This window comes from Sceloporus occidentalis, unplaced genomic scaffold, assembly GCF_023333645.1.
Source record: "Sceloporus occidentalis isolate IW3139 unplaced genomic scaffold, rSceOcc1.0.p SCAF_3, whole genome shotgun sequence".
NCBI lineage: Eukaryota > Metazoa > Chordata > Lepidosauria > Squamata > Phrynosomatidae > Sceloporus > Sceloporus occidentalis.
Genome location: NW_028316983.1, coordinates 123,673,106 through 123,701,058, shown reverse-complemented (window position 1 = coordinate 123,701,058; position 27,953 = coordinate 123,673,106). Strand labels below are relative to the sequence as shown.

The window sequence follows — 27,953 nt, the reverse complement described above, 5'->3', positions numbered from 1 at the left end:
ATCAAAATTGTCGGTTTGGATTCTGTTATCCCAAAGTCCAGGAATAAGCTGTGCAGCCATTTGATTTCATCACACGCTGCTTTTGCTGAAACACATTATGCACCTGTAGAAGAATCTGTAATTGTAGATTGCTTTTTACTTGTCCAGCTTATAGCTCTTCCACCATAAGAAGATTAGGTTTTCGATGGTTGACTCTCTGTCTGCCAGATCTGCAGCCCAGTCTGCATCTGCATAAACGATCAGCTGTGGTTGGTAACAGACTGGCAGCATTAATTTGTAATCTGCTCTTCCTTTTAAGTATCTGGCAATTCTTTTAACTGCAAAGAAGTCTCCTTCAGTAGGAAAGTTGACCATTCTGTATAAGATGTCAACAGCATTTGCTATGTCAGGTCTGGTGAAGTTGGCAATGTATTGGAGTTTGCCAATTGCAGTCCTATGTCTCAATTTTGCAAAGGTTTTTTAATGTTCTTTAAGAATCCTACTTCCATTAGAGCTGGCATAGCAGTTGCATCCTTTAGACCAAGACAGTCCAGAAGATCCAGTATTTTCTGTTTTTGATTCAGGAAGAAACTTCCATCACTACTTCTTTGCATTTGCACTCCAAGATAGTGTGAGATGTTTCCCAAATTCTTGAGATCAATCTCTTTCTTGAAATTTTGGATTATCTCTTCACTATCTGCTTTGTCTTCAGTGCATAGGATCAGATCATCCACATAACTTGTAAGTCCATTTATTATTTCTGACTCTCTTGTATACACTTATCAACTGTGCCTGGAGTGAACCCCTCTTTGATAAGAAGTTGGTTCAGTTTCTCACTCCATGCTCTGGTGGCTTGCTTTAAACTATAAGTGCTCTTTTGTAATTTGCATACAAGATGTTCCATATATGTTCCTTATATGGAATCCTGGGGGTTGTTCCATATACAGTCCTCCCTCTAAGCATATGCAGATGGCAAGCCCACGCGGGGGGAGGAGGAGGAGGGAGAACAAGAACAAGGAAGGAGAGGAGAAGAGGAGGAAGGGAAAGGGGGCCAAGCGGTGGCAGCGCAACAGAGTAGGGAAGGGCCAGGGACCAGGAGGAATGCAGAGATGGCGGGGTGGGCTGGGAGAGATCCCCAGGAGCCAAGGGGCAGCAAGCACGGGGAGCTTTGGGAGGCCAGCAGAAGCAGAGAAACCAGGAAGGCAGGCAGCTCCTGCAGGATCCAGGCACCTGCCTCCACTTGCCACCACCCGGCTCCTGCTCCCGCCACTGCTGCTGTCCGCTGTCCTCCTCTTCCTCCTCCTCGGCCCCATGGTGGAGGGACAGAGGGAGGCAGAGAAGGAGGCCATACCGTCCGCCTGATCAGGCCCAAGCATCCACTACCTTCCGCTCTGCTCCCCTCTGCTCTGCCCGGCCCTTGGCCTCTCCGGAGGGAGGGAAAGCCGGCTGGCTGAGTGGCCAAGGGCCCCTTCCTAGCCTGCCTTGCCCACCTACCTGTCTGCCTGCCTTGGGGGCTGAGGGTGAGTCGAGCCTGCTGCCCTTCGGCTCCCAGGGATCACTGCCATCCCACCCCACCTCCTGTGCATTCCTCCTGCTTCTTTTCCCCATTCCGTCATGAAGCCGCCACTTGCCCTCCTTTTCTTTCCTCCTCCTCCTCCTCCTCCTTCTCTACTCTGCTCTTCCTCTTCCTCTGCTGCAGATGCAGAGGAAGCAGGGAGAGGAGGAAGAGAGGGGCCTTACTGTCAGGAAGTTCCTCCTAATGTTGAGGTGGAATCTCTTTTCCTGTAGCTTGCATCCATTGTTCTGGGTCCTGTTCTCTAGAACAGCAGAAAACAAGCTTGCTCCCTCCTCAATATGACATCCCTTCAAATATTTAAACAGGGCTATCATATGACCTCTTAATCTCTGTTTTTACCTTTTTGAAGATGGGAACAGTGTTTGCTCTCCTCCAGTCTGCTGGGACTTTTCCTGTTCTCAAGTTCTTAAAGAACTCCTGTGTCAAAGTACATACTTCCCTTGCCACAGTCCTTGCCCTGCCTGATCCGTGTCAAGAGTGTGGAAGACAGTGTAGTCTGGGCCTCTAGGGTGACCGTGAGATGTTCCTCCTGCCAGAGGGCTTGCTCATCCACCTCATGTACTCTGCCTTTCCCCCTCCTGCTTCAGCTGTGCCAGCAGGTACTTCATGTGTGCCATGTTCTGCTCCATTAGGTGACTTATAGCCTCCAAGGGCATTGTTGTCACTGATGTTTTTCCCATGTCTTTTGGGTGGACTGCTGGAAGGAGGGTGGCTTGCACAATTTGGTACTACTGGATCTTCTGGGCATACCACTGAATGCTGTTTGCCAGGGGCATTCTAAGTGAGGAAGGTTGGTTAGGGGGGCTGAGCTCTATCTGACAGTGCACATGTGCTGACAACACTGTCATGTACTCCTCCATGCATTTCCCCTTTTGCTCCCAGTGCATGCCCAGACAGGATGGCGGTGTGCAGTTATTGGCCGGAGGCCACCTTAGCAAAAGAACACCTCTGTCATGCCCTACAGAATGCCTAGCCTAAGCACTGTGTATTAGTCAGATAATCATAGCACACATGCCAAGCTATGAACTAACTGTCGGTTATGGGATGGTGTGTACCATGTGCATTCCTGCATTCCAAAGAAACTAGTATCCACCATCACCTGCTGGCTGCTCACCCTGGTTATTCTCACTGGCTGCTATGTCAGCCTATGAAGGAAAGAAGAAGAAAAAGCAAGCAAACATGCATTATCACATGCTGCCCAAATCTCACTTGGTTTGGGAACAGCTGGAACCATACCAGCTCTGATTTCATCCTTTTACCTAGGAAAGAAAAATAATCAAATATATACCACACAACACTACAGGTTAATTATATTGGCACACATCAGACATGTAAACCAGATCAGCACATTTTGTCCTTGAGCATTCCTGATGGACTGGAAAATGATCTCAAGTTGTTTGCAGTGGTCCCTCCTGGTGGTCTTTCAGGGGGAAATGGAACGTTGGTACTTACCTGATATATATCCCTTTCGAGAAGAGAAGGTCCAAGCATCCTAACATTGGATTGCTCTGCCTACAAGGCTTTTGATAGGCAGGGAGAGAAAAACAAAGGCAAGGGGCGACCCCTAGCAGTCACAGTCACTGATCAGTCAAGAACTGCTTAGGCCTCTCTAGCATTCTAGATGTATAGAACTGAACAACCAATGAGACCAGATAGGCTTTGGCATGACTTATTATTAATAGCACTCAAGCAAACAAACCTAATTTGTCCGCTAGTGCCAGCAGGAAGACAGGGTAGGGAGGATGTTCGGACTTTCTCTGCTGGAAAGGGTTGTATATCAGGTAAGTACCAACGTTCCATTTCCCAGCAGAGAAGGAGCCAAGCATCCTAATACTGGGATTTACAAAAGCATCCCCCCAACTAGGGAGGGCCTGCTGGCACAGAGGACAAGTCAGGGACAATCTGTTGTAGAATCTTACGACCAAAGGCCACCTCAGCTGACTGGAAGATGTCAAGCTTATAGTGCTTGACAAATGTGGAAGGGGACTTCCACATGACTGCTCTACAAATCTCGGCCAGAGTGCGTTAGTAGAAGCGTTTCTGGTGGAGTGGGCAGTGATGCTCTCAGGAGAGGCCAGGTCTAGGATTCTATAGCAGGTGATGATGCACTCTCTGATCCATCTTGAGAGTGTAGAGACAGAGACATTTTTGCCCCTGGACCTCAGATGGAAAGAGATGAAAAGGGCTTCTGACTTTCTGAAGGCAGCTGTACTTTTGGGGTAAATTTTGATGGCTCTGTGCACATCCAGAGTGTGCCAGAGCCTATTATTATTATTATTATTATTATTATTATTATTAACCTTTATTTATAAAGTGCTGTAAATTTACACAGCGCTGTACATACAATATTTTTAATTGGACAGTTCCCTGCTCTCAGGCTTACAATCTAAAAAGACACGACACAAAAGGAGAAGGGAAAGGTGGTGGGGAAGGGGCCTCTCTAGTAGGATAATACATATAAAATACATGGCAATACAGGAAATGATTCAATAAAACAGACAACAAAAGAACATCAAATAGCAAGTGACAATTATGCAATGCCTGGGAACACTGCCCTGAACAGGATGGTCTTCAACTCCGTTTTGAAGCTGGTTAAAGAAGCAATGGCTCTTGCTCGCGGGGGAAGAAGGTTCCAGGAGTGAGGGGCAGCAAGTGAAAAGGGGCGAATCCGAGATGGGGCAGAGGAAATCCTAGGCTGAGACAGCAGACCTTGACTACCAGAACGGAGGGCCCTGGTGGGAATGTGAGGAGAAAGAAGGTCTGATAAGTAAGGAGGGGCCAGCCCATGGAGGGCTTTAAACGTCAACAGCAGAAGCTTATACTGAATACGGAAAGGGAGTGGGAGCCAGTGAAGGGATGCCAACACAGGAGAGATGTGGTCAGAGCAGTGGGCGGATGTGATAATGCGTGCAGCTGAATGCTGGACAGAGATTAAAGGACGGAAGTGAGAAAGAGGAAGCCCTGCCAGAAGGATGTTACAGTAATCAAATCGTGAGATCACTAAGGCATGGACCAGGATCTTGGCAGTAGAAGCGGAGAGATATGGTCGGATTTTGGCAATATTGTATAAAAAGAATCTACAAGCCTTGGCTGTGGTCTGGATCTGAGGGATACACGACAGAGAAGAATCAAAGATAAAACCAAGACTGCGGGCTTGCTGAACTGGTTGAATAGAAATGTTGTCCACAGAGACAGAAAGTTTCTAAGTCTTTAGCCGGTCGTGGACAGAAGGAGGGCAAGACGAAGTCCTGAGACGAATGGAAGACCGAATTCATCTTGGGGTTGAACACCGGATCTGGGCGAAGCAGAATGGAATCTAGTCTGATGACACACAGTTCTTTTCTCACTGAAAGAGCCCCAATCTCCAAGATGCGGCAGGCCGATGTCACAGCTGTAAGGATCAGCATTTTGAAGGTGAGGAATTTGAGAGACGCCTCTCTCAGTGGTTCGAAGAGTTGTATCATCAAGGCCTTTAGGATCTTGTGAAGGTCCCATGATGGGAATCAATCTTGTTGGAGGCGCCCTGTTGGAAACTCCTTTGAGCAATCTTCTAATATGTGGATGTTGGGATATTTGGGCAGCCTCCTCGTGAGGAAGGATAGAGGTAATTGCAGCCACCTGTCTCTTGACTGTGTTAGGGCGGAGGCCCTGGTCGAAGCCGTCTTGAAGGAACTGGAGAAGTATAGAGACCGTGACCCGAACAAAGTCTCTCTTTTTGAGCTTACACCATCTCTTAAAAGCCTTGAAGGTGTATTCTTAAATCTTGAAGGTCAATGGCCATCTATACGCCAGGATGAACATGATCACTTCAGGGGAGTAGCTATAACCAGTCAACATAAACCGCTCAATCTCCAGGCATGAAGCTGAAGCCAGATTAGGTCTGGATGGTGAACGTGACCTTGAGATAGCAGGTCTGGTCTGGTCGGGAGAGGTAGGCTCTGGGTTGACATGCTGGGGACACCAGGATGACCTCTGATCTGGTCCTCCGAATTTTTGACAGTAGTTTTGTCAGCAGCAGGACTAATGGGAAGGCATATAGGAGAACCACAGGCAAGTGGCAGTTCAGGGCGTCGAAGTCCTCTGACCGCTCTGTCTGGAACCTCAAGAAGAATCTGGGGATCTTGGCATTGTTGGGGGAGGCAAACAGGTCCACGATCGGACAACTGAATGTCACTACGATGGTCTGGAACACCCCTGGTGAAGACTCCATTCTCCATGATCTATGTCAGTCCAGCTTAGCCAATCGGCCTTGAAGTTTATTTTGTCCCTATAGGTGTTCGGCCTCTAAGGATAGCAAGTTGGCTTCCACACAGGTCAGAGGAGTCTGGGTCTCGCCCATTAGGGGCCAAGATCTTGTACCCCCCTGACGGTTAACGTGGGCCTTGGCGATAATGTTGTCTGTCCTTACCAGGACAGCCTTGTGGAGAACTAGCTGCTTGAAGGACAAGAGAGCCAGGCAAATCGCTCGAAGCTCTAGCCAGTTAATGATGTGGGACTGTTCCTCCAGGCTCCACCACCCCTGGGCCAGGCAAGAACCGCAATAAGCTCCCAAGCCTTGAAGACTGGCGTCTGTGGTGATCTGGATCTTGTCTATTGCCCAAATGGGGCGACCCCTTGAAACTGTTGGAAAGGTTCACCAGCGGAGGGACCAGCCCTCCTCCCGACCACCATCTTGAGGGGGAGAGAAGCAGGCCAGCAACAACAGGCCTCGGCCTGCTAAGAAGACAAGCCCTCCTCCCGACCACCATCTTGAGGGGGAGAGAAGCAGGCCAGCAACAACAGGCCTCGGCCTGCTAAGAAGACAAGCCCTCCTCCCGACCACCATCTTGAGGAGGAGAGAAGCAGGCCAGCAACAACAGGCCTCTGCCTGCTATGAAGTAAAGCCCTCCTCCTGACCGCCATCTTGAGGGGGAGAAAAGCAGGCCAGCAACAACAGGCCTCGGCCTGCTAAGAACACAAGCCCTCCTCCCGACCACCATCTTGAGGGGGAGAGAAGCAGGCCAGCAACAACAGGCCTCGGCCTGCTAAGAAGACAAGCCCTCCTCCCGACCGCCATCTTGAGGGGGAGAGAAGCAGGCCAGCAACAACAGGCCTCGGCCTGCTAAGAAGACAAGCCCTCCTCCCGACCACCATCTTGAGGGGGAGAGAAGCAGGCCAGCAACAACAGGTCTCGGCCTGCTAAGAAGACAAGCCCTCCTCCCGACCACCATCTTGAGGGGGAGAGAAGCAGGCCAGCAACAACAGGCCTCGGCCTGCTAAGAAGACAAGCCCTCCTCCCGACCGCCATCTTGAGGGGGAGAGAAGCAGGCCAGCAACAACAGGCCTCGGCCTGCTAAGAAGACAAGCCCTCCTCCCGACCGCCATCTTGAGGGGGAGAGAAGCAGGCCAGCAACAACAGGCCTCGGCCTGCTAAGAAGACAAGCCCTCCTCCCGACCGCCATCTTGAGGGGGAGAGAAGCAGGCCAGCAACAACAGGCCTCGGCCTGCTAAGAAGACAAGCCCTCCTCCCGACCACCATCTTGAGGGGGAGAGAAGCAGGCCAGCAACAACAGGCCTCGGCCTGCTAAGAAGACAAGCCCTCCTCCCGACCACCATCTTGAGGGGGAGAGAAGCAGGCCAGCAACAACAGGCCTCGGCCTGCTAAGAAGACAAGCCCTCCTCCCGACCACCATCTTGAGGGGGAGAGAAGCAGGCCAGCAACAACAGGCCTCTGCCTGCTAAGAAGACAAGCCCTCCTCCCGACCACCATCTTGAGGGGGAGAGAAGCAGGCCAGCAACAACAGGCCTCTGCCTGCTATGAAGTAAAGCCCTCCTCCTGACCGCCATCTTGAGGGGGAGAAAAGCAGGCCAGCAACAACAGGCCTCGGCCTGCTAAGAAGACAAGCCCTCCTCCCGACCGCCATCTTGAGGGGGAGAGAAGCAGGCCAGCAACAACAGGCCTCGGCCTGCTAAGAAGACAAGCCCTCCTCCCGACCGCCATCTTGAGGGGGAGAGAAGCAGGCCAGCAACAACAGGCCTCGGCCTGCTAAGAAGACAAGCCCTCCTCCCGACCGCCATCTTGAGGGGGAGAGAAGCAGGCCAGCAACAACAGGCCTCGGCCTGCTAAGAAGACAAGCCCTCCTCCCGACCACCATCTTGAGGGGGAGAGAAGCAGGCCAGCAACAACAGGTCTCGGCCTGCTAAGAAGACAAGCCCTCCTCCCGACCACCATCTTGAGGGGGAGAGAAGCAGGCCAGCAACAACAGGCCTCGGCCTGCTAAGAAGACAAGCCCTCCTCCCGACCACCATCTTGAGGGGGAGAGAAGCAGGCCAGCAACAACAGGCCTCGGCCTGCTAAGAAGACAAGCCCTCCTCCCGACCACCATCTTGAGGGGGAGAGAAGCAGGCCAGCAACAACAGGCCTCTGCCTGCTAAGAAGACAAGCCCTCCTCCCGACCACCATCTTGAGGGGGAGAGAAGCAGGCCAGCAACAACAGGCCTCGGCCTGCTATGAAGTAAAGCCCTCCTCCTGACCACCATCTTGAGGGGGAGAGAAGCAGGCCAGCAACAACAGGCCTCGGCCTGCTAAGAAGACAAGCCCTCCTCCCGACCACCATCTTGAGGGGGAGAGAAGCAGGCCAGCAACAACAGGCCTCGGCCTGCTAAGAAGACAAGCCCTCCTCCTGACCACCATCTTGCTTGTCTTATTGCATGTTGTTTTTATGATGTGTTAATTTTTATTGATTCTGTGAACCGCTTTGATCACCTCGGAAAAGCGGTATAAAAATAAAACATATTATTATTATTATTATTATTATTATTATTATTATTATTAACCTGGATCTTTTGGGGCCTCATTGGTGAGGAAGGAGAAGCCACTGAAGAGGCCTGGTGTGGAACCTTGCACAAGGCAGGCAGTCGATGGCCACAATCATCAGACCCTGTAGGTGTGTTAGTAGCTGCAGGCTGACTTCAGGCGACTTCAGGACCCTCTGGACTGTCCTCTGGATGGTCATGATCCGATCTTGGGGAAGGTAGATTGTCCCTGTCTGGGTGTCTATCTCGGCACCCAGGTGTAGGATCTGCTGGTTGGGGTGGATGGAGCTCTTTCTAGGTTGACTAGGAAGCCATGGTCCTCCAGTGACCTGACAATCATGTTGGTGTTGTGGATTGCTTGTTGTTTTGAGGGTGACCGGATCAGAAGATCGTCCAAATAGGGATGAACGTGGAGGCGGGGAGATCTCCAATGAGCGACCAGGGCCACCATGACCTTGGTAAATACCCTGGGAGCCAATGAGAGTCCAAAAGAAAGTGCTCTGTATTGGAAATGAAGTCTGCCATATCTGAAGTGGAGGAAACGACGGGATGATGGGTGGATCAAAATATGCAAATAAGCATCTTGAAGCTCCAGAGAGGAGAGGAAGTCTTTGGGTTGAAGACTGTTTAGGATGCTCTTGAGCATCTCCATCCTGAATTTCTTTTTGTGGACAAATTGGTTGACTCCTCTTAGTTTTATGATGGCCCTCCAGGACCCATTTTTCTTGGGAACCAGGAAAAGGGTTGAGTAGCATCCCTGTCCCTTCTGGTTGTCTAGAACAGGCTCGATGCCTCAGATGGTGAGCAGACGGTCAGTGGCCTCCAGTAGGAGATGATGTTTTGGGAGATCTCTGGACTTGAGAGAGGGTGTGAACATGTTGCAAGAGATGTTATGGAACTCTACCTTGTATCCCTGGTGGACATTGTCCAGAACCCACCTGTCTGTGGTGGATCTCTCCCAAGTGAGAGCGAATCCCTGGAGCCAGCCCCTCACTGGAGGGACCTCATCATGATTGTTGTTTTTTGGGATGGTTTGGAGCCTCCTCCACCCTTAGGGGGGGAAGGAGGACAGGTTTTCTTAGAGAACTTGGAGTCTCCCCGGTGAGACTTGCTGGGTCTACACTCCCTGGCTTGGAAGGAATTGGAATTAGAGTTGGAGGGAAAGAAAGACCAGGAGGAACGAAAGGAAGAGTGATGTCTAAACTGTCTTTTATCTTCCTTCTTTTTAGCCGAGATTAAGGCTTTCTATTTATCCTTACCCTCCACCAAAACAGGATCGAGGGATTAACCAAATAGTTTTGTGCCTAGAAAGGGGTGAAAGCCCAATTTTGTTTGGACTTAGATTCTACATTCCAATTCTTTAGCCAGAATTGTCATCTGACAGCCATGACTGCTGCCTGTGCTCTAGCGCACTGTTGAAATGCATCAACAGTGCCATATGCCGCGAAGGCGGACGCTTTGGCAATCTTATTAACTGTCTGTCTGACCCTGGTATCTGTATTGGGCAACAAATCAAGTAAATCTCTAGTCCGCTGAAGGGAGGCACGAATCACCACCCTCTCTAGACCCTGAGGAGGTCTGAGTGGAAGGGAGGCACGAATCACCACCCTCTCTAGACCCTGAGGAGGTCTGAGTGAGGATTGGAAAGGTTCGGGCCTGGGTTTGGAGGCCTGACTGACCCCCTGAGGAGTCACTATTTTCACCCTTTTGAGAACCCCCCCTCCCAGATGGGACTGAGAGCCCGCCCTTCTCCGGGACCAACCCGGCTCCCAAGTTGCCCCATGGGGAAGGGAGCTGGTGGACAGTTGGGAGGGTGGGCAAGTGTCCTGGTCAGCAGCAAGCTGAGGATCGACCCCCCGGTGCCACCAAGATGGCTGCCACCATCCGGGGCTGTGTTTTCAAAATGGCGGCCCCCACTGGAGACTACGTGGCCCAGCAACTCTCTTTCCGGGTTGGCACCAAGATGGAGGTTGCCCTCTTGGTCCATGTGGCCAAGATGGTCACCCCCATTGGTGCCCACATGCCCACAAAGGCTGCTTCCCTGGATCGGGGTAGAGTAGCTGGCCCCCGCCGGGAAGAACCAGCCATGGCTAGGGTCAGAGGACCAGGCGGAAGGAATAAGCACCGTGCCGATTGCTGGGGAGACCAAGCGGCAAGTCCCCAGACAAGGGAAGGGCCTGCTGAGGGACGGGGCCCAACCAGCCCAGGAAGGGGGGAAAGACCGGAGGGGCAAAGGGACCTCCCCCCCAAACGACACACCACTGGGCCCCAGAGGCCACAGGCCAATGGGATCACCATCCCACTGGGAAGCCCTGACGAAGCCCGGGCCATTCTGGGCCAACAGGGAATGAAACCAGCCGGCCAGCCGGGATTACTTACGTCCTCCCCTCTGACAGGCTCCGGTGTCATCGCTGTAGGCTCTTCCTCCTCCAACACTGACCGGGTCGGTCGGGAAGCCTCAGCAGCAGGCTTCAGAGTAGTTCCCTCAGACAGCTGCGGCCGTGCTTCCACTCCCTGGATGGCTGATGGAGTTGGAGCCTCAGGGCACGCATACAACACCATTCAGATTCAGCTCCCCAGACTTGCCTGGCTTGCTCTTTTTTCCTTTCCTTTATTTCCTCCTTAATTTTTTTTTAAAAATCCCCTTTTTTTATCTTCTACTCCTCTCCCCTCCAATTTCCTTCCTTCTTTCCCTAAATTCGATGGCAGGCGAGGAAGAGGCTAGGTTAACGGGTGAGCTTTCTTCCCGGCTTTGCCAGATGTGTGTCCTGAGGCTCCAGCTCCATCAGCCAGCCAGGGAGTGGAAGCGTGGCCGCAGCTGTCTAGGTTTAGTTGAAGGCAACCAAAAGCACGTCCTACCAGGAGCTAGGCAGGAAGAAGACTGGGGCTGCTAGGGGTCGCTCCACCCATGGAGGCAGGGTCAGTCCCTGGACTTTGTTTTTCTCTCCCTGTCTATCAGGAGCCTTGTAGGTGGAACTACCCAATGTTAGGATGCTCGGCTCCTTTTCTACTGGGAAACCCCAGGATATCTACAATAGCTCATTAGCATGGACCTTCTGTGAGGTGATGCCTTTCAACCACACCCCATAGTCTAGAGAACCTCTGTCTATCACAAATTGGGACCGCTTGTACAGTTCAGAGGACTTGGTCTCTTTTGTGTCAGCTTCTACCATGTAGCTCAGAGACTGTGGTCTCCTTCCTGATGATCACTTTGTCACTGAAGGAGATTAGATAGCTTCCTTTGCCATCTATCATGCAGCTCACAGCCTCTAGCCTACATTCTGCTCCTTCCAGAACTCCTCTTGTTCCCCTGAAACCACTTGCTCCTTTTGAAGTGAAAGACTTGCCTGTGACTCTCCCTGCATTATGGCAGAAAGTGATATCTGCTCAGATGCCAAAGCAATATTTGCTGGTATATATTGGTCCTCCTCCTTTCCACTGGTCACATCAGCAAGCATCTTCCCAATCTCTGCTCCCTTGACCAGTGCTGGCACTGGGTTTTGCATTGCTGTTCTTCCCTGGATAATTCTAGAGTTGACATTGTTGGTGTCTTCTCTGCTGTGTTATCCTTTTTTTGCTATTCTGCTAGTCTGGCATCTGACCCTGCTTGTTGCCCACCACAGACTCTTTCACCCCCATGAGTCAGGTAGATTGAGCACAAAGCACTTGGCTTCAGCCGTAGGCTGTTGAGCAGACTGAAGAGTAGACTGGAAGTCCTCCTGGCTCCAAGGAGCTGCTCCTGGACTTCCCTTAGAATCCTCCTCTTCCCCCAAAACCTCAGTGCAGTATCTCTCACCTTCTGCCCTCTTGGCTTTCTTTAGCTCTAGGCAGTTAGCCAAGACTTGCATCTCTCATGTCTTGCTGGGTGAAATAGGACCCATTGCAGCTACTGTCTGCTCTGCTGCCTTAACTCCTTGTTGAGCATCTGCCAGTTCTTGCTGCACCTGAACCAAATAGTTGCCAACTGGAGACTTGGCTGACCCCTGACCTTTCTGTATAAAACCCATTTAGCAGAAATGATCTGCAGAGCTGCTTTCACCTTTAGCGAGAGAGAGAGAGAACAGTGCCAAGAGAGATTCTGAACCACTCCCTTCCTTTAGCTCTCCCATACCAGGTGGCAAATAGAAAGCAAAATACAAAATATAAGACCTCTCAGTCAGTCAGCATCAAATTAGCCCCTCCCTTCAGAGAGAGGGAACTAGCCCAAAGTCAGGCTCTGACAAATAAAATAATTTGAAAGCTTAAGAAAGTTTCAAGGTAGCCAACCCTTCCTTTCTTGGTAGAGAGCTATAAACTGGCAAAGCGCCCTCATTTGCTGTATGGAGGAGCCTCAGTGGCCAAACCATGCGATCCTCCGAGCAGCAAAAAGAAGATGCAAAAAGCGGCTTCTTTTTGCGGCACGCTAATGACGCCGCAAGGCGCTAATGGTGCACTTGTGGCATCATTAGTGCGCCGAGACGTGTGGACGCTAAGCGTCCGCTACATCACTATGGTGGCACCCATGTAGAATGGGCACCGCCATTTTGTCCACACTCAGTGCATACTAGGGTTAGGGGCGTCCGGAAAGGATGCCCCTTCCTAACCCTAGTATGTGCTGAGCACGTACTAGGGTGCCTGTGCGGAACGGGCCAAAAGGACCACTCATCAAGCAGCCAGCTCAGATTGTTAGGAGTCATCCTACACCTGTAGCCAGCCTCTTTCTGCAGTCAGTTCCCCCAGCAACCAAACTGTCCCTCCTCCCCCTAAACAGGGGTGAAAGGCTCCTGGAGGGGAGCCCCTCCCTACAGGAAAGGAACAAGAAAAATCAAAGAACCAGCCTCTGGTAGGGAACAGAAGGACCCCTCTAACAGAAGAACTGACTAGGAGAGGAGAGAAAATAAAAAATGAAAGAGAGAAGGCACTCTCTGCAAACAATCAGTGGCCTCTGGCAACCAAGCCCTTTACAGTTTCTGGCTGTTGCACGAAGGTCCACTTGTAACACGGAGGCTTTTGTTTTCAGCAAGCCAACAAACAAACGACTCCCCTGCCACTGCAAGTATACACAGACTTAGAACAAAATGCAAGCTGTCTCCCGACATCATCCTCCTAGCCGGTCCTCACTCACCCCTTAGGAGTAAGATAGAAGCAGAGAATCTAGCAAGTAGTCAGCCTGCCCTTCTGTATTCCAACTTCTTCCTCCAAAACCACAGCTGCCACCCATATAATGCCCCCTTTCAGTCCCCCCACCCACTCCTGCTGTATAGGACGGAACCTCCAAGGATCCTGCAATGGTAATAGGGTCCCCTGCCTGCTTCAGCCTGAGCAGATTTGGAGCTACTGACATGTGAAGGGAGTGAAGGTGAAAGAAAAGAGTGCTATTAAAGGAAATGCTCTAAGTGAGGAAGAGCAAAGGGATATCTCCTACATGAAGAACCACCTTGCCCTCCAGGAACAAGTAGAAAGTATACATTACAGGATAAAATCATTTCAGCCAGACCTAAAAAAGAATCAAATGCCACTGACTGATACATTCTCCTAATCTTATAGATCAGACAAGATTTGTAGTCCTTGATGTTCATGGGATAGCTGGGAATCTGAACCCTACTGTCCAGTTTGACCAGCCTTCCCCCATGGAGCCCCCACTCCCAATGTTCCTTTGTTTCAGAACACCATAGTCTGTTTGGAGAGAGAGCCAGAGACAAAAGCCTTGTGGTACTTTTGATAAACTCTGCTCAGAATCATCTCAAAGGTTCACACTTCTCCCCAACTGTTCATCTCATTGGACAGTTGCTATCCCATCACCTCTGTGATGCTGCTTCATTAAAATGTAGAATCATAGAATAGAGTTGGAAGAGACCACAAGGGCCATCCAGTCCAACCTCCTGCAGGAACTCACAATTAAAGCATCCCCAACAGATGGTCATCCAACCTCTGTTTAAAAACCTCTAAAGAAGGAGACTCCACCACACTCCAAGGGAATGTATTCCACTGTTCAACAGCTCTTACTATCAGGATCTTCTTCTAATTTTAAGGAGGAATCTCTTTTCCTGTAGTTTGAATCTATTTCTCCAGATCCTAGACTCTGGAGCAGCAGAAAACAAGCTTGCTCCATCCTCAACATGGTACCCTTTCAAATATTTAAACAGGGCTATCATCTTTTTGTTGGGGCATAGAGAGACGAGACACACTGTGTCCACTATGACCACGTGCAGAGGTGATCCACGCAGGCAGGATGCCTGCAAGGAGAGACGTCTTGGAGAGACTCTGCAAAGGCTTCAAGCTGAGAACAGGGACGTAGCTAGGATTTTAGGAAGGTAGGGTCCAGACTAAGTGCCACCATTATAATGGGGCTTGGGTGCGGCGGCGCAGCAGCACACACCATTCATTTTTCTAATGGAAGGGGGGGTCTGGACCCCAAGAACCCCCCCCCCCTTGGCTACGTCCCTGCTGAGAAGGAAAAATTCCTCCCATACAGATTCCAGCCTTAAGCTCCCAGCTTGCAGAAATAAACACTGCTGGACAGCAAGGCTCTCACTCAAAACAAGAGGGCTTTAATTCACTTGTTCCAAACTATATACAAGATAGCACAGAGTACCAGACAGCCATCTTGGATACTCACATCTCTGTATACAAACAGACAAAGTGCTTCGCCAGTCACTGACCACAACAACCCAACAACGGAGATAATCACCTTCTCTCTTATATAGGTGGTCTTCTGTAAAGTCATGTGATGTCTTGCCACCAATGAAACGTTGCTGGTTTCATCCCCAGGGCAGGTTGCATCATACAATTTCCCATGATGCACGCCTTGACTGACTTCACCTGCTGTGCATGTTGCATCTGATGCCCCATGATGCACAGCTCCCAAATGCTGACTCATGCACACCTGCCACTTGAACTGTGGTTACCTCTGCTCCAGTTCCACCTAGTGGCCACATACATGTCATTTCCAGGCCAAGTGTGCCACATGGTCGTGACACTCTTAACCTTCTCTTCTCCAGGCTAAACATGCCCAGCTGTATCTCCTCCCACATTTAATCATTTGTTGTCTGGGAAGAAGGCACTGATAAATGGAGGGACTCCCATTTGTTACAGGGTCATTTCGTTATTGAATACCGGACACCTGATCAACAGGAATCCAGTGAATGGTGGTGCTGTGGGCCACTTGCTTGAGATGAATGGTGGTATCTTCCCAGAGAATGTTGTCAAACTCCTTGAAGTAGAGTATGGCGGCTATGCCATGGCTGCTGTGTGCATTGTGGTCACACACCTCCCAGTATTGGTGTCGGAGAGTCTTGCTATTCATCTTGATTTCCTCAGCTTTGTATTTGTGCCTCTTTGCCCTTATCTCCTCTGCGATCCTCTTGAACAGCTCGATATTCCTGTGTGATTTCTGGAGTTGCTCCTGTGCAGTGTTCTGTCTCCCTGTGGCTAATAGGTCAAGTGTCTCCTCTATGTCTCAGGAGACTGCTCTGATTTTCCACAGCTCATGGATGACTTGGCCATCCTGTTGTGTGTTGGTGTGCTGCACCAGTGCATTGACTTTTGTGCGCTTGTGCATTTGATTTGCAGGCAGACAACAAGAAAAAGTATGACCAGCAATATTATCAGTGGCAGCATGGAAGTCTGAATGTGAAAGTGCTGAGACTCATGTGGGAATTTCTGGCCCACAAGGGATTGGTGGCTTGCCCTGCACAGGATGCCTTTTTCTTTCTGCTTCAGCCAGATGGTCCTTCCCTCCATCACTACATTGGCTCACAGTCTGCATAGTGATGCAGTAATTTGCTCTTTCCAGTTTGAACTGGAGTAAATAGGGATATTCTTTGCTCTGAGGTGTGTGGCTTAGGGCCATTTTCCTGTCATCTCAGCCATGTATATTGTCTGCACAGGTGAGTTTCGATACGAGGCTGGGCTGTTTCTTTCAGCCCATGCAGACAAGACTGTAGATAGCCACAGAGATTTTAGGAAGACTGTACATAATCCACTGGGATTGTCTCATATACCAGTTGTTTGCAAATAAATGGAACGAGTGCAAGAGCCTGGTGTGCTCTTGCTCAGTTGCTTATTTCCACTTGACTTCAACAGAAGAATATCCTAACAGATTGTGCCATGTTTGTCAATATCAACATAATGGCAATATTCAAAGACATAGCCATGTTAGTCAGGAAAATTAGTATGCAAACAGAACTTGTAGGACCTTTGAGACTAACTGAAAGTTGCTACCAACTTCTCTCTTTCACTTAGTCTCAAAGATCCTACAGTATCAACATATGTCATGTTCTACCAATTCTAACAATACTTCTGTAGTTTGGATTAAGGGTTTGTGGCTGCTATCCCTTGTCTGCCCCCAAAACTTGTTAGTTAACATTAGATGCATCATCTGTCAACTGCATATCATTTCTATTTACTTTTATCATTTCTATTTATTAGGGTTTTTTAAAGTAAAATAAGAGTAAAATGGCTATTAGGTCAATGAAACTAAAATAATAATAAATAAGCTATGCAATGGCAGAAGGAAGCAAGGAAGCAAAAGGATTCCTGGGGTCTTTTTATGATGATATCATTGGCTTGCTCCATGACCTTGTAAATCCAACCTATTAACATCATCTGTTACAGGGAGAAAATAATATATCTTTCACTCCCATGACATTCCTGTGGGATTTAAATAATTATGGTTGGTAAAGGTGCTGTATGTTCAGAAGTTAGGTGTCACATAAAGCAAAATACTGAGAAAGATGTGGCTCCTTTTCCATCCCCTCAAAATGAACACCTTAAGTGAAGTTCAGGAATGGTGTATCTTGAGAAGTGATCAAGACCATTTCCAGTAGACTTCTTAGTTTACCCCTTGTAAATGTATGGCCATTTCTCCATAGTCCATGATTGTGGCCAAATGTATAGTTTATTCATGTGTCTCCTAGGAATTTCAGAGACTAATCCGAAAATTTATTTGGGAATCTTTCCATCAAGAAACTATAGAGTACTCTGAGGAACCTTTTCACACTTGTTGATTATAGTGACATTTTAGAATATCTGTTCTGTGTAGCTTTTTCCATGGAGACATGAAGGACCTGGTGAGCACTAGGCAGCACAGTATAATGATTTGACATTGGATTATGACTTTGGAAACCAACCTCTTGGTGACCCTGGACAAATCACACCACTTCCTCCTCAGAGGAAAACAAAAGTAAACCCTTACTTGAACAAGTCTTGCCAAGAAAACCCCATGATAGGTTCCCTGAGGGTCACCATAGTCATAAAAGATTTGAAGGCACATAGCAACAACTATAAGGCAGCACCAGAGTAGTCATCCTGGAATGTAGCATTGGGCCTGAAAAGACAAGCCAAAATAAAGCTGCTTTGGGTCACTTTGGAGGTATGCTGTTTAAATGATGCATGCATCTTAAGAGGCCAGAAGCTGTGCCAAAGCTGCACTCTAGTCCTTAGGACTGGAGCATGACTTTGGCGTTGCTTCTGGCCTCTTAAGATGCATGCATCATTTAAACAGCATACCTCCAAAGTGACCCAAAGCAGGTTTATTTTGGCCTGTCTGTTCAGGCCCATTGTCTACTTTTTAATAAGTCTCCCCATTTTGCTTTAATAATGAGGGTTTAACTTTAAAATGTTTTCAAAATAAAGTGCCATTAAAACTTCAGCGAACTTCTGGCTGCAGATCACTGTTGGGTAAAGAACACTGTTATTGTGAATCTTCTGTGAGAAATCAATGAGGAATGTAGCATTATCATAATACAGTGGAGCTGACCTGGGCCCCTTAAGTCTCTCACTTCAAGCCTAATGTCATATTGAGAGCAAAACCTTGCACACTGAGCTTTTCTCATTCTTAAGATGCTATATTGCATGAGAGTTTCAAAACAATCCTCTCCAATCTATCTCATGCATTCCAGTTAGGTTACCATTTTAAAGCTATATGAGAGAAGTTATGTGGAATGGTATGCCTGGATGACTTTTTCAGCCCCGTATAGTTAAGATTATTGTGATAACATGTGCATATTGTAAGAGTTCTGGCTGTGATGCTGAAAAGCTTGGAAAAGATTGAGAGAGATGTTACCACATTCTTATGCCCAACAAAGGGCACATTTTGCACATTCTGGATGCATGGGATTCTAGCAGCTAGGTAGGTAACTGTAGCCTTTGTTTCCATGCCACATTTTGCTACCCTGTCAGACCTGTTGTGAGAGATTCATTGTGAGTTGACACTGCACCACCCCTGAAACTGACAGAGTAAAAACATGGCATTTTCTGCACATATCTTCAACATTTACATTTATGGGAGTTATCTCTTAGAATAAGTGGATTGCCTTCAAGATGTCAATGCTGAAAATATCAAGGCTTGCTAAACTATTAGAATGCTGTTAACAATAACAGAGTAACATCCCACCCTCCTACAAAATTGGGACCATGAGTTACAGTGCTCATCAGATAACTAGCGAGTGCTAACTTTATTTAAACTTTATTTATATTTCATAACTCTCTCTCTCTCTCTCTCTCTCTCTCTCTCTTTCTCTTAATTTTGCTTGCTCTATTATCCATGTTACTAACCTGATGGTTTTGTTTCCTGTTAGGGGTTGCTTTGCATGCCATTTTTTCTTTCTGGCTAACAAGTATATGGTTGATTCTCTTCCTCTCTATGATTCAGGTGCCTCACTCTTTCCTTTCCAGGTTCTTCCAGTTCTTTTAACATGTCAAACTCTGGAGATTTGTTCATGAGCGTGCAGTCACTCAATGGGGATTCTTACCAAGGGGCCCAAGTTGGAGCCAACGTGCAGTCACAGGTAGGGATCCATCGGATGAACTGCCAGTGAATGCATCATTGTCAGAATAAGGAGCCTTTGAGCCTATTGGCTTTACTCATTCCTGTTACAAGAGAGGAACTGAAACTCTAACCAACCTGAACCAGGCAAAATGAAACCAAAACTCAAAACCAGCCATTGAAAAATAAATGTATTCAGGGAATCACACCCACACTTTGTGAATGCATTTGGCTCTGGCTTGAAAGTTATAGTGAAATCAAGATTTTGAGTGGAAAGAATGATATAACATGGACAATGCAGCTTGCTTAGTGGATTTTCTGGGGGAAGGCACAAGGTATTTATACTTAGGACTTGTTTTTCAAGATGTACATACTTTCACCTTTTCCTTAGTCTAATGACAAGAGAGTGATGCTGGACACAAAAGTGCCACTAATCTATTTCACTTATCAACCAGATCTAGTCATCCCAGCTTCAATCCATTTTTATAGGGAAAGGTTTAGGAGATCATTTCCATAATGTAAACCTTGTAGGGGAGATGTAATAGTGTTGGCAACAGTGGTTCCAGCCTCTTAGATGTTCACCACCAATCCTGTAGTTGTCTTTTACCTTTGGCTCATCACACTAGGATTGCAGATAATTTGAGAAATCAGACATTTCCATAATTTGACACAAGATACAGACTACTTTGTTACCTGAAAGCAGAAAAGAGTGCATGCTAGATGTCAGGAGATAAAGTATAAGAGTGGTGAAACTCATATATCCTCATTTATATGAGGTCAGCCCTCTTTATTTCCAAGTGTTATTGTTTTCAATGACTGACAGCTAGATAACAGCAGTAACAGATTAACACTAGATTTCTTCTTTCTGTATAATTGTTAACGCAGCTAAAAATTCCAATCAGCTTTCCTGTCCCCTTGTCAGTTTACCCTACCAACCATTGCAATTCTAAGAATATAACATGGACTGCTGCTAAAATCAGGGATTGTGGCAGTGAGTGTGTCTATAGGAGGGAAACAGCTGTTCTCTTTTGTTCTTTGGAGTGAGTGTTGGAATTCTTGACTTTTGTCATATATTCATATTTGAATAATTCCCAAAATTAGTTTTGCCTTTTCATATCTTATGTTCCTAATTCTCTCTTTGTTGTTGTTGTTGGTCTGTTTAGGTGGATACCCTTCGCCATGTTATCAGCCAGACAGGAGGATACAGTGACGGGCTCGCAGCAAGTCAGATGTATAGTCCACAGGGAATCAGTGTAAGAAAAATAGGCTTCCCTTTTCCTTTTTTTTTTTTTCTATATTGTTTTTTTTTTCTAGCTTCCAATTATTTCAAAGCCATAGGGCTCAGAATGCCACTTAGTAGTACTTGTCTTAGCTTTACAGTCACCTAGTTTATTGCTTCTGTATTGGTCATGCCAACGGCAGAGTTCTATCTGCAAAAAAGTGGTGAGTGGGCAGGCTTTGTGCAGGCAGCTGGCGTCTAGGGCTGTCAGACACAATCAAATTCACATGGCACCTGCGGCCACTTGCATTCTGCTCAGAGGAGCTGCTAAACAGGTGACACCTAGTGCAATGGCAGTAAGGGATGTCACCACAAACCACGACCTAGACATCTTCAACAAGAAGGCTAAGGGCTGCAGCCCACTGCATGTGAATGTGCCATTTTAAAAATAGTGTAGACCTCTTTCCTACCCACATCAGTGTCAAAAGTCAAAAACAGATGATTAACAAGTGGCTGCTGATAATGGTGCTGGTAGTGATTATGATGATGACCGTAATAATAATTTAAAAATAATAATAAGATAAAAACATAAAGGGTGGTGGTGGTGAGGAACATCTTCTACTTGTTCTGGGTTGTGCTGGCGGCTCCTGACTAGCATGAAAATTCATAGCGACAAGCCGTGTTGTACAGAATGAAATTGATCAGACAGACACAAGGAGAATTGAGTGTAGATTTAGGACAGCAATCCAACTTCATTTCTCAGATCAATCATCCGCCATTTCAGTGGTGATGACAGCAAGCTGGGACAAGAGGTCAGCCTGGAAAAGGAGGCTGCCTCACATAGCATCAAGGGTTCTCTCTCTCCCTTTTAGAAATCAGAAGGAAAGCTGTGCTCAAGAATTGCCTGAAAATACTGGAAGGATAAGACATGGTTTACATCTTTTCTTTTCTTTTTTTTTTTTTTTTTTTTTGGGGGGGGGGGGGGCTGGTTGTTTGCATAGATGCTTTGGACATGGAGACTGCCAGTTGAGGTGGTGGTGAAGGGCTTCCTTTCCACCAAACACAAGATATTATCCAGGATTTCTACTGCCTGTGTTAATGATACTGGCCAGAATCCTGTATCAACTATTTAACTAAGTATACTTAACTAGGTAAACCAGTGGTATTCAAACTTTTACCCTTGGGACATGCCTTTCCATGTATATACTGCTGTCGCCCCCTCCCCCATTTGATGCAGTTATATGAATTAAAATATTTTGTTTATTTAGTGTGCATATTTTCATTCATACATTCATGTATATTCATATTTTAACCTTTTATAAGGAAATAACATTGTTCAAATTAGAACAGTTTTACTTAAGAAAGTCAAAGTTTAACTCAGTGCATGTGTAAATTTTACACATAAAAATGTTTAGGAAGAGGAGGAGGAAGAGGAGGGATCAGTGCCTCCATGTGTTCCACACCCCACCACAAAAGTAGGTCTCATTCCCCCTGCAAGTCCTGGCCCACAGTTTGAGAACTACTGAAATAACTTGTTCTGACTGGACCTCGTTTCCTCCTCCCCCCCAAAAAAACTTGATGGAAGCATCATTCAGACATTCTCTAGTCACCAGCTTAATGGATCTCCTTCTCCCCATGCAACTGATGCCTGGTAAAGTAGGTTTGGATGAGGCATTATGAACATCCATAACTGTTTCGTATTTACAGTTGCTGCTTAGTCATGATTGTGACATTATTGCCACAATTGTAGCTCTCCCCTCAACCTACTTTATTGGGTATCAGCTGCAATGGAAAAAAGAGATCCGTTCTGCAAGCAAAGGAGCATGGACGAGTGACATTTCTGTCAGGTTTGGGTTGGTATCAGGCCAGGAGAGGTTACTTAATTAAGAATACTTTAAGTATGCTGTACTTAACTAGGTAGCTGATGCAGAATTCTGGCCAACAAGTCCTTAGTGAGTGTACTCAGTGGGGGTTGTGCAGCATGGCTCATTGGCCCTGCTACACATGGCAATTTGAAACAAAGAAACCAAAGCTAAGATGAGATGTGAGGAAAAACATTAATTAGAAGTACTTGTCAAGACCATATTTCTCTCATTTCCTTCCACATGCTTTTTGTTAGAGAGTACAAAATTTTCAGCAGTAAAAGCCAAGTAAGACCCTATACAGACTGGCAGAAAGTGCTGGCCTGTGGGCAGAGTCAGGGAGCAGCGTCCTGATGATGTTTGCCCTAACTCTGCCCCCATGCTACCATTTTGGCGCTTGCCAGTCCAGAGGACATGCACCATCATGATGCATCTCCGGTGCTGTGTCCAAATGACACAGCTCCAAAGGGGCGCCACAGAGCTGCACCACCGTGGCTATGGAGCCCTTTAGAGGGCCCAAAAAGAAGCTGCTTTCCAGAAGCTGGATCGAGGCCACAGCAATCTGTACAGCCTAAGTCAAAGTTTACTGGTCTGTAGGATGGGTAAGAATTATTCATATGGGAGCTTTATGACTATTGTGTTGATGGTGGAATGTTACTAAAAGGACAATTGTACACTAGACAGGTTGACTTGCAACTAGTGTAGGAAGTGTGCAGAGCAAAGGGACATGCCAAAAACCAGATTAGACAATTATAGAAACAACCACATTTATTGTTCATATCTGTGCCTATTTATGTATTAAAATGGAGTTTCGATTGTGAACATCAAATATGCCTTCCCTCTCCCACATTGCTTTCTCATATTCTGTCACATTTCTCCCATATTGGCTCAGTCCTATGAACGGTTGTCTGTTGGATACTTGTAACATAGAATGACAACATCAGGATAGTTTCATTTGTACTGGCTCCATATGCTTCTTCCAGTGAACAGACAAATATAGTATGGTCCACCACTCAGCTACAGACAGACATCAGTTGCCAAGGCAGCATTGAAGCTGGAACTAATCAAGCATGAGATACCATGCCATATCTATATTACCTGAACAATATGACTGAGGGTGTGGCCTTTGCCAGCTAGAATCATAGAATCATAGAATAATAAAGTTGGAAGAGACTGCAAGGGCCATCCAGGAAATCTCAATCAAAGCATCCCCAACAGATGGCCATCCAGCCTCTGTTTCCAGCTACAGTTTCCCAGCATTATGGAGTTTGAGTGAACATGAACAGCTCTGAACACAACATGTTAAACTGAAAGCTTTTACTGGTGGATCAAACTTGGGTTTGAAAAAAAGGTGCCTGGGTGGATAGAAGTAAGGTAAAGGAAGGTATCACTTCCATGCGAACAGCAAACATAGCTGTCTCCATTGAATTTACCATGGTCTTCAAATGTCCTTCTTATATATCTGATCACACATATACACACACTTATTTCCTAGCCGAATTCTGTTAATTGACATTATCATATACTGGCAAACTTCAGTTCAGGTCAGTTCATCTTTATTACAGTCATAGACCAGCACAGATAAAAGGGGGATACAGAATAAAAGAAAGAAAGTAATGTAAAAAACAATGATAAAATCAAGGGAGGAAAAACAAAGTAAAAACATACAGATTAAAAACCATATAGCCTCAACAGGATTCCTGCCATTTGTTGTTGGGGATACACAATAAAAGAAGGTAATGGTAAAGGCAAGGAAAAACAAGATAAAAGCCAGGTAAAAACAGTATTTCCTTTTAAAGTCTGGTGTGGCAGGGCAAGATTAATACTAGTCTACTGTGGAGGTCATTACCTGATGGATTTTAATTGCAGCTGCATAGAATCTGGCAACATTATATGTTATATCCAGATTGGTGTCCAAAAGCAGTAAGGAAGGACTGGTGGGTCCTTGGGTGTTTATACAATAGAGGAGAGAGAAGGCTGAGGTGGATGTCCCTGTAATATGAGCACTGGAATGATACATGCTCTTTTGTTTTTATTTGGCCAGATTCACAGGGGCATAATCTGTTTGAAAAGGGATCTTCTCATATCTGCCTTCAAGAACAGTAGAGGGGAGGACATGGCATTGTGCCAAAGTAAAGATTCACCAGTGTTTAGGTACTTCAAGTTTTGCTAAATAGGTCATAGGTGAAGCTATCTGTTGGAGTCACTGACAATAAAAATTGAGACACTAGCTAGGTCTAGCTATCCCTCTATCTATCACCCATTGTTTGAAGATGGCTTTAGTTTGGCTCTAGATACAGAGTGAAAATCTGCTTTAAGGTCTACAAAGGCAACATGATGATGAGGAACAGCAGCAGGGACAGACCTCAGGTACAGAGCAGGGGACCCAGAGAGCTCCACCAAAGGGAACAGCCGCTGCTAAGCCTCGGAGGAGGCGTGTGGTGGTCGTGGGGGACTCCTTGCTCAGAGGCACTGAACCAGTGGTTTGTGGGCCTGACAAGATGTCTCGGGAGGTGTGCTGTCTCCCTGGGGCAAAGATCCGTGACTTGTCAAGCCTACTGACCATTACCCCTTTCTTTTGGTTCATGTGGGAACCAATGATACTACAAGGCATAGCCTTCAAAATATCATAAGGGATTATGAGGCTTTGGGTAGGAAGTTGAAAGAGGTGGATGCACAGGTTGTCATCAGCTCTCTTCTCCCAGTTGAAGGGCATGGTCCAGGAAGGGAGAAGAAAATAGCGGATGTAAACAACTGGCTCCGCAGATGGTGCCACCAAGAACGATTTGGATTCTTGGACCTTGGGCTGCGGTTCCATGAGGAGGTACTTCTGGCAAGGGATGGGTTGCATCTCACACCAGTTGGCAAAAACGTCTTTGCCAATAGTCTCAAAAATTTGATCAGGAGGGCTTTAAACTGAGATATGTAGGGGAGGGAGACAGTATTCTGGAAGGCAAAAAGGCTGGAGAAAATAGTCAAACTGTCATAGAGGGAACAAGGCAAACAGTGCAAGGACCCAACAGTTGGTGGCAAAAAATGTTTGCACAGGCAGCAAGTAAAGGGAACACATGGTCTTAAATGTCTCTACACTAATGCACAGAGCATGGAAAATAAGCAAGATGAACTCGAAATCTTAGTGCAACAAAGCAAATATGATATAATTGGCCTCACTGAAACCTGGTGGGATGAGTCTCATAATTGGAATGTAGAAATAGAAGGCTATAACCTTTTTAAGAGAAACAGGCCAAACAGGAAAGGAGGAGCAATAGCCCTATATGTCAGGGACATTTACACCAGTGAAAAGATCCAGGACATCAATCCTGGAAGCCAGGTGGAGAGCATCTGGATAAAAATTAAAGGGCAGGGAAACAACAAGGATGTTATTGTGGGAGTTTACTACAGACCCCCAAGTCAGACGGAGGGATTGGATGATGCCTTTCTAGAACAGATGACCACACACTCAGAAAGGAGAGATGTAGTAGTGATGGGTGACTTCAACTACCCTGATATTTGTTGGAAGTCAAACTCAGCCAAATCCTCAAGGTCTAGTAAATTCCTCACTTGCCTCGAAGACAATTTCATTGTCCAAAACGTGGAAGAGGCAACAAGGGGGTCAGCTATTTTAGATATGATCCTAACCAACAAGGATGACTTAGTTAATGAAGTGCAAGTGGTGGGATTGTTAGGTGGAAGTGACCATGTTCTCCTGGAGTTTGTTATACAGTGGAAGGGAGAAGCCAGGCATAGTCTGACACGCATTCTAGACTTTAGGAAAGCTGAATTCAGTAAACCTAGAGAAATACTGGGGGTGATCCCATGGTCAGGAATACTAAAAGAGAAGGGAGTTCAAGATGGATGGGAGTTTCTCAAAAGGGAGATACTGAAGGCACAAATTAAAACAGTTCCACTGAGGAAGAAAAATGCGAGATGTCGCAAGAACCGAGGATAGATGATCAAGGAACTTTCAACTCAGCTAAATTTTAAACAGAACATGTATGAGAAATGGAAAAATGGGGAAATCACCAAATTGGAATTTAAACAAATAGCTAGCATGTGTAGAGATAAGGTCAGAAAAGCTAAAGCACAGAATGAACTCAGGCTTGCTAGAGAGGTTAAGAACAACAAAAAGGGCTTTTATGGATATGTCCGCAGCAAAAGGAAGAAGAAGGAAACGGTAGGGCCACTGCGTAGAGAAGATGGCAAAATGCTAACAGAAGACAGAGAAAAGGCAGAATTACTCAACACTTTCTTTGCCTCAGTCTTCTCAGAAAAGGCAAAGGGTGCTCAGCCTGAGGATAATGGAGCAGAGAACAGAATGGGGGAATTTCAGCACAAAATAAGTAAAGAGATCGTACAGGAATACCTGGTTAATCTAAATTAATTTAAGTCTCCAGGACCAGATGAACTACATCCAAGGGTATTAAAAGAACTGGCAAATGTAATATCGGAGCCATTGGCAATAATCTTTGAAAACTCCTGGAGAACAGGAGAAGTCCCAGCAGACTGGAGGAGGGCAAACGTTGTCCCTATCTTCAAAAAGGGGATGAAAGAGGATCCAAACAATTATCGTCCAGTTAGTCTGACATCACTACCAGGGAAGATTCTGGAGCAGATCATTAAAAAGAGCATCTGTGAACATCTAGAAAGCAATGCCATAATCACAAAAAATCAACACGGGTTTCAGAGAAAGAAGTCATGCCAGACAAATCTTATCTCATTCTTTGATAAAGTTACCACCTTGTTAGATGAAGGGAATGCTGTGGATATAATATATCTTGATTTCAGTAAGGCCTTTGACAAAGTTCACCATGACATTCTTGCAAACAAGCTTGTAAAATGTGGGCTAGACAAGGCAACTGTTACATGGATTTGTAATTGGTTGACCGGACAAACCCAAAGGGTGCTCAGCAATGGCACATTTTCATCCTGGAGAGGTGACCAGTAGAGTCCCACAGGGCTCTGTCCTGGGGCCAATACTGTTCAACATCTTTATCAATGACTTGGAGGAAAAAATTGGGGGAATACTTATCAAATTTGCAGATGACACCAAATTAGGAGGAATAGCTAATACTACAGAGGACAGGATCAAAATTCAAAATGACCTGAATAGACTAGAAAGCTGGGCCACAGCTAACAAAATGAACTTCAACAGGGAGAAATGTAAGGTACTGCACTTAGGGCGAAAAAATGAAATGCACAGATATAGGATGGGGGACACCTGGCTTAAGGAGACAACATGTGAAAGGGATCTAGGAATCCAAGTAGACCACAAGTTGAACATGAGTCAACAGTGTGATGCGACAGCTAAAAAGGCCAATGCAATTCTAGGCTGCATCAATAAAAGTATAGTGTCTAGATCAAGAGAAGTAATAGTGTCACTGTATTCTGCTCTGGTCAGGCCCCACCTGGAATATTGTGTCCATTTCTGGGCGCCACAATTCAAAAAGGACATTGAGAAACTGGAGTGTGTCCAAAGGAGGGTGACTAAAATGGTGAAGGGTCTGGAAACCATGCCCTTATGAGGAACGCCTTAGGGAGCTGGGTATGTTTAGCCTGGAGAAAAGAAGGTTAAGAGGTGATATGATAGCCCTGTTTAAATATTTGAAGGGATGTGATATTGAGGAGGGAGCAGGCTTGTTTTCTGTTGCTCCAGAGACTAGGACCTGGAGGAATGGATGCAAGCTGCAGGAAAAGAGATTCCACCTCAACATTAGGAGGAACTTCCTGACAGTAAGGGCTGTTCGACAGTGGAACACACTTCCTCGGAGTATAGTG

At 46.6% G+C, this 27,953-nt stretch overlaps 1 protein-coding gene across 3 annotated transcripts in view; it reads left to right on the top strand.

Annotated features, from left to right (window-relative positions):
- The window catches only part of PBX1 (PBX homeobox 1), a 508,422-nt gene that overhangs the window by 384,774 nt on the left and 95,695 nt on the right, over window positions 1–27,953 (top strand). For 2 of the 3 annotated variants that reach the window (XM_089516062.1, XM_089516061.1), the window contains exons 7-8: window positions 19,007–19,119; window positions 20,261–20,350. In XM_089516062.1, the coding sequence (XP_089372188.1) occupies window positions 19,007–19,119; window positions 20,261–20,350 (203 nt within the window). The remainder of the gene's footprint in view (window positions 1–19,006; window positions 19,120–20,260; window positions 20,351–27,953) is intronic. The other variant, XM_089516063.1, reaches the window with a different exon arrangement.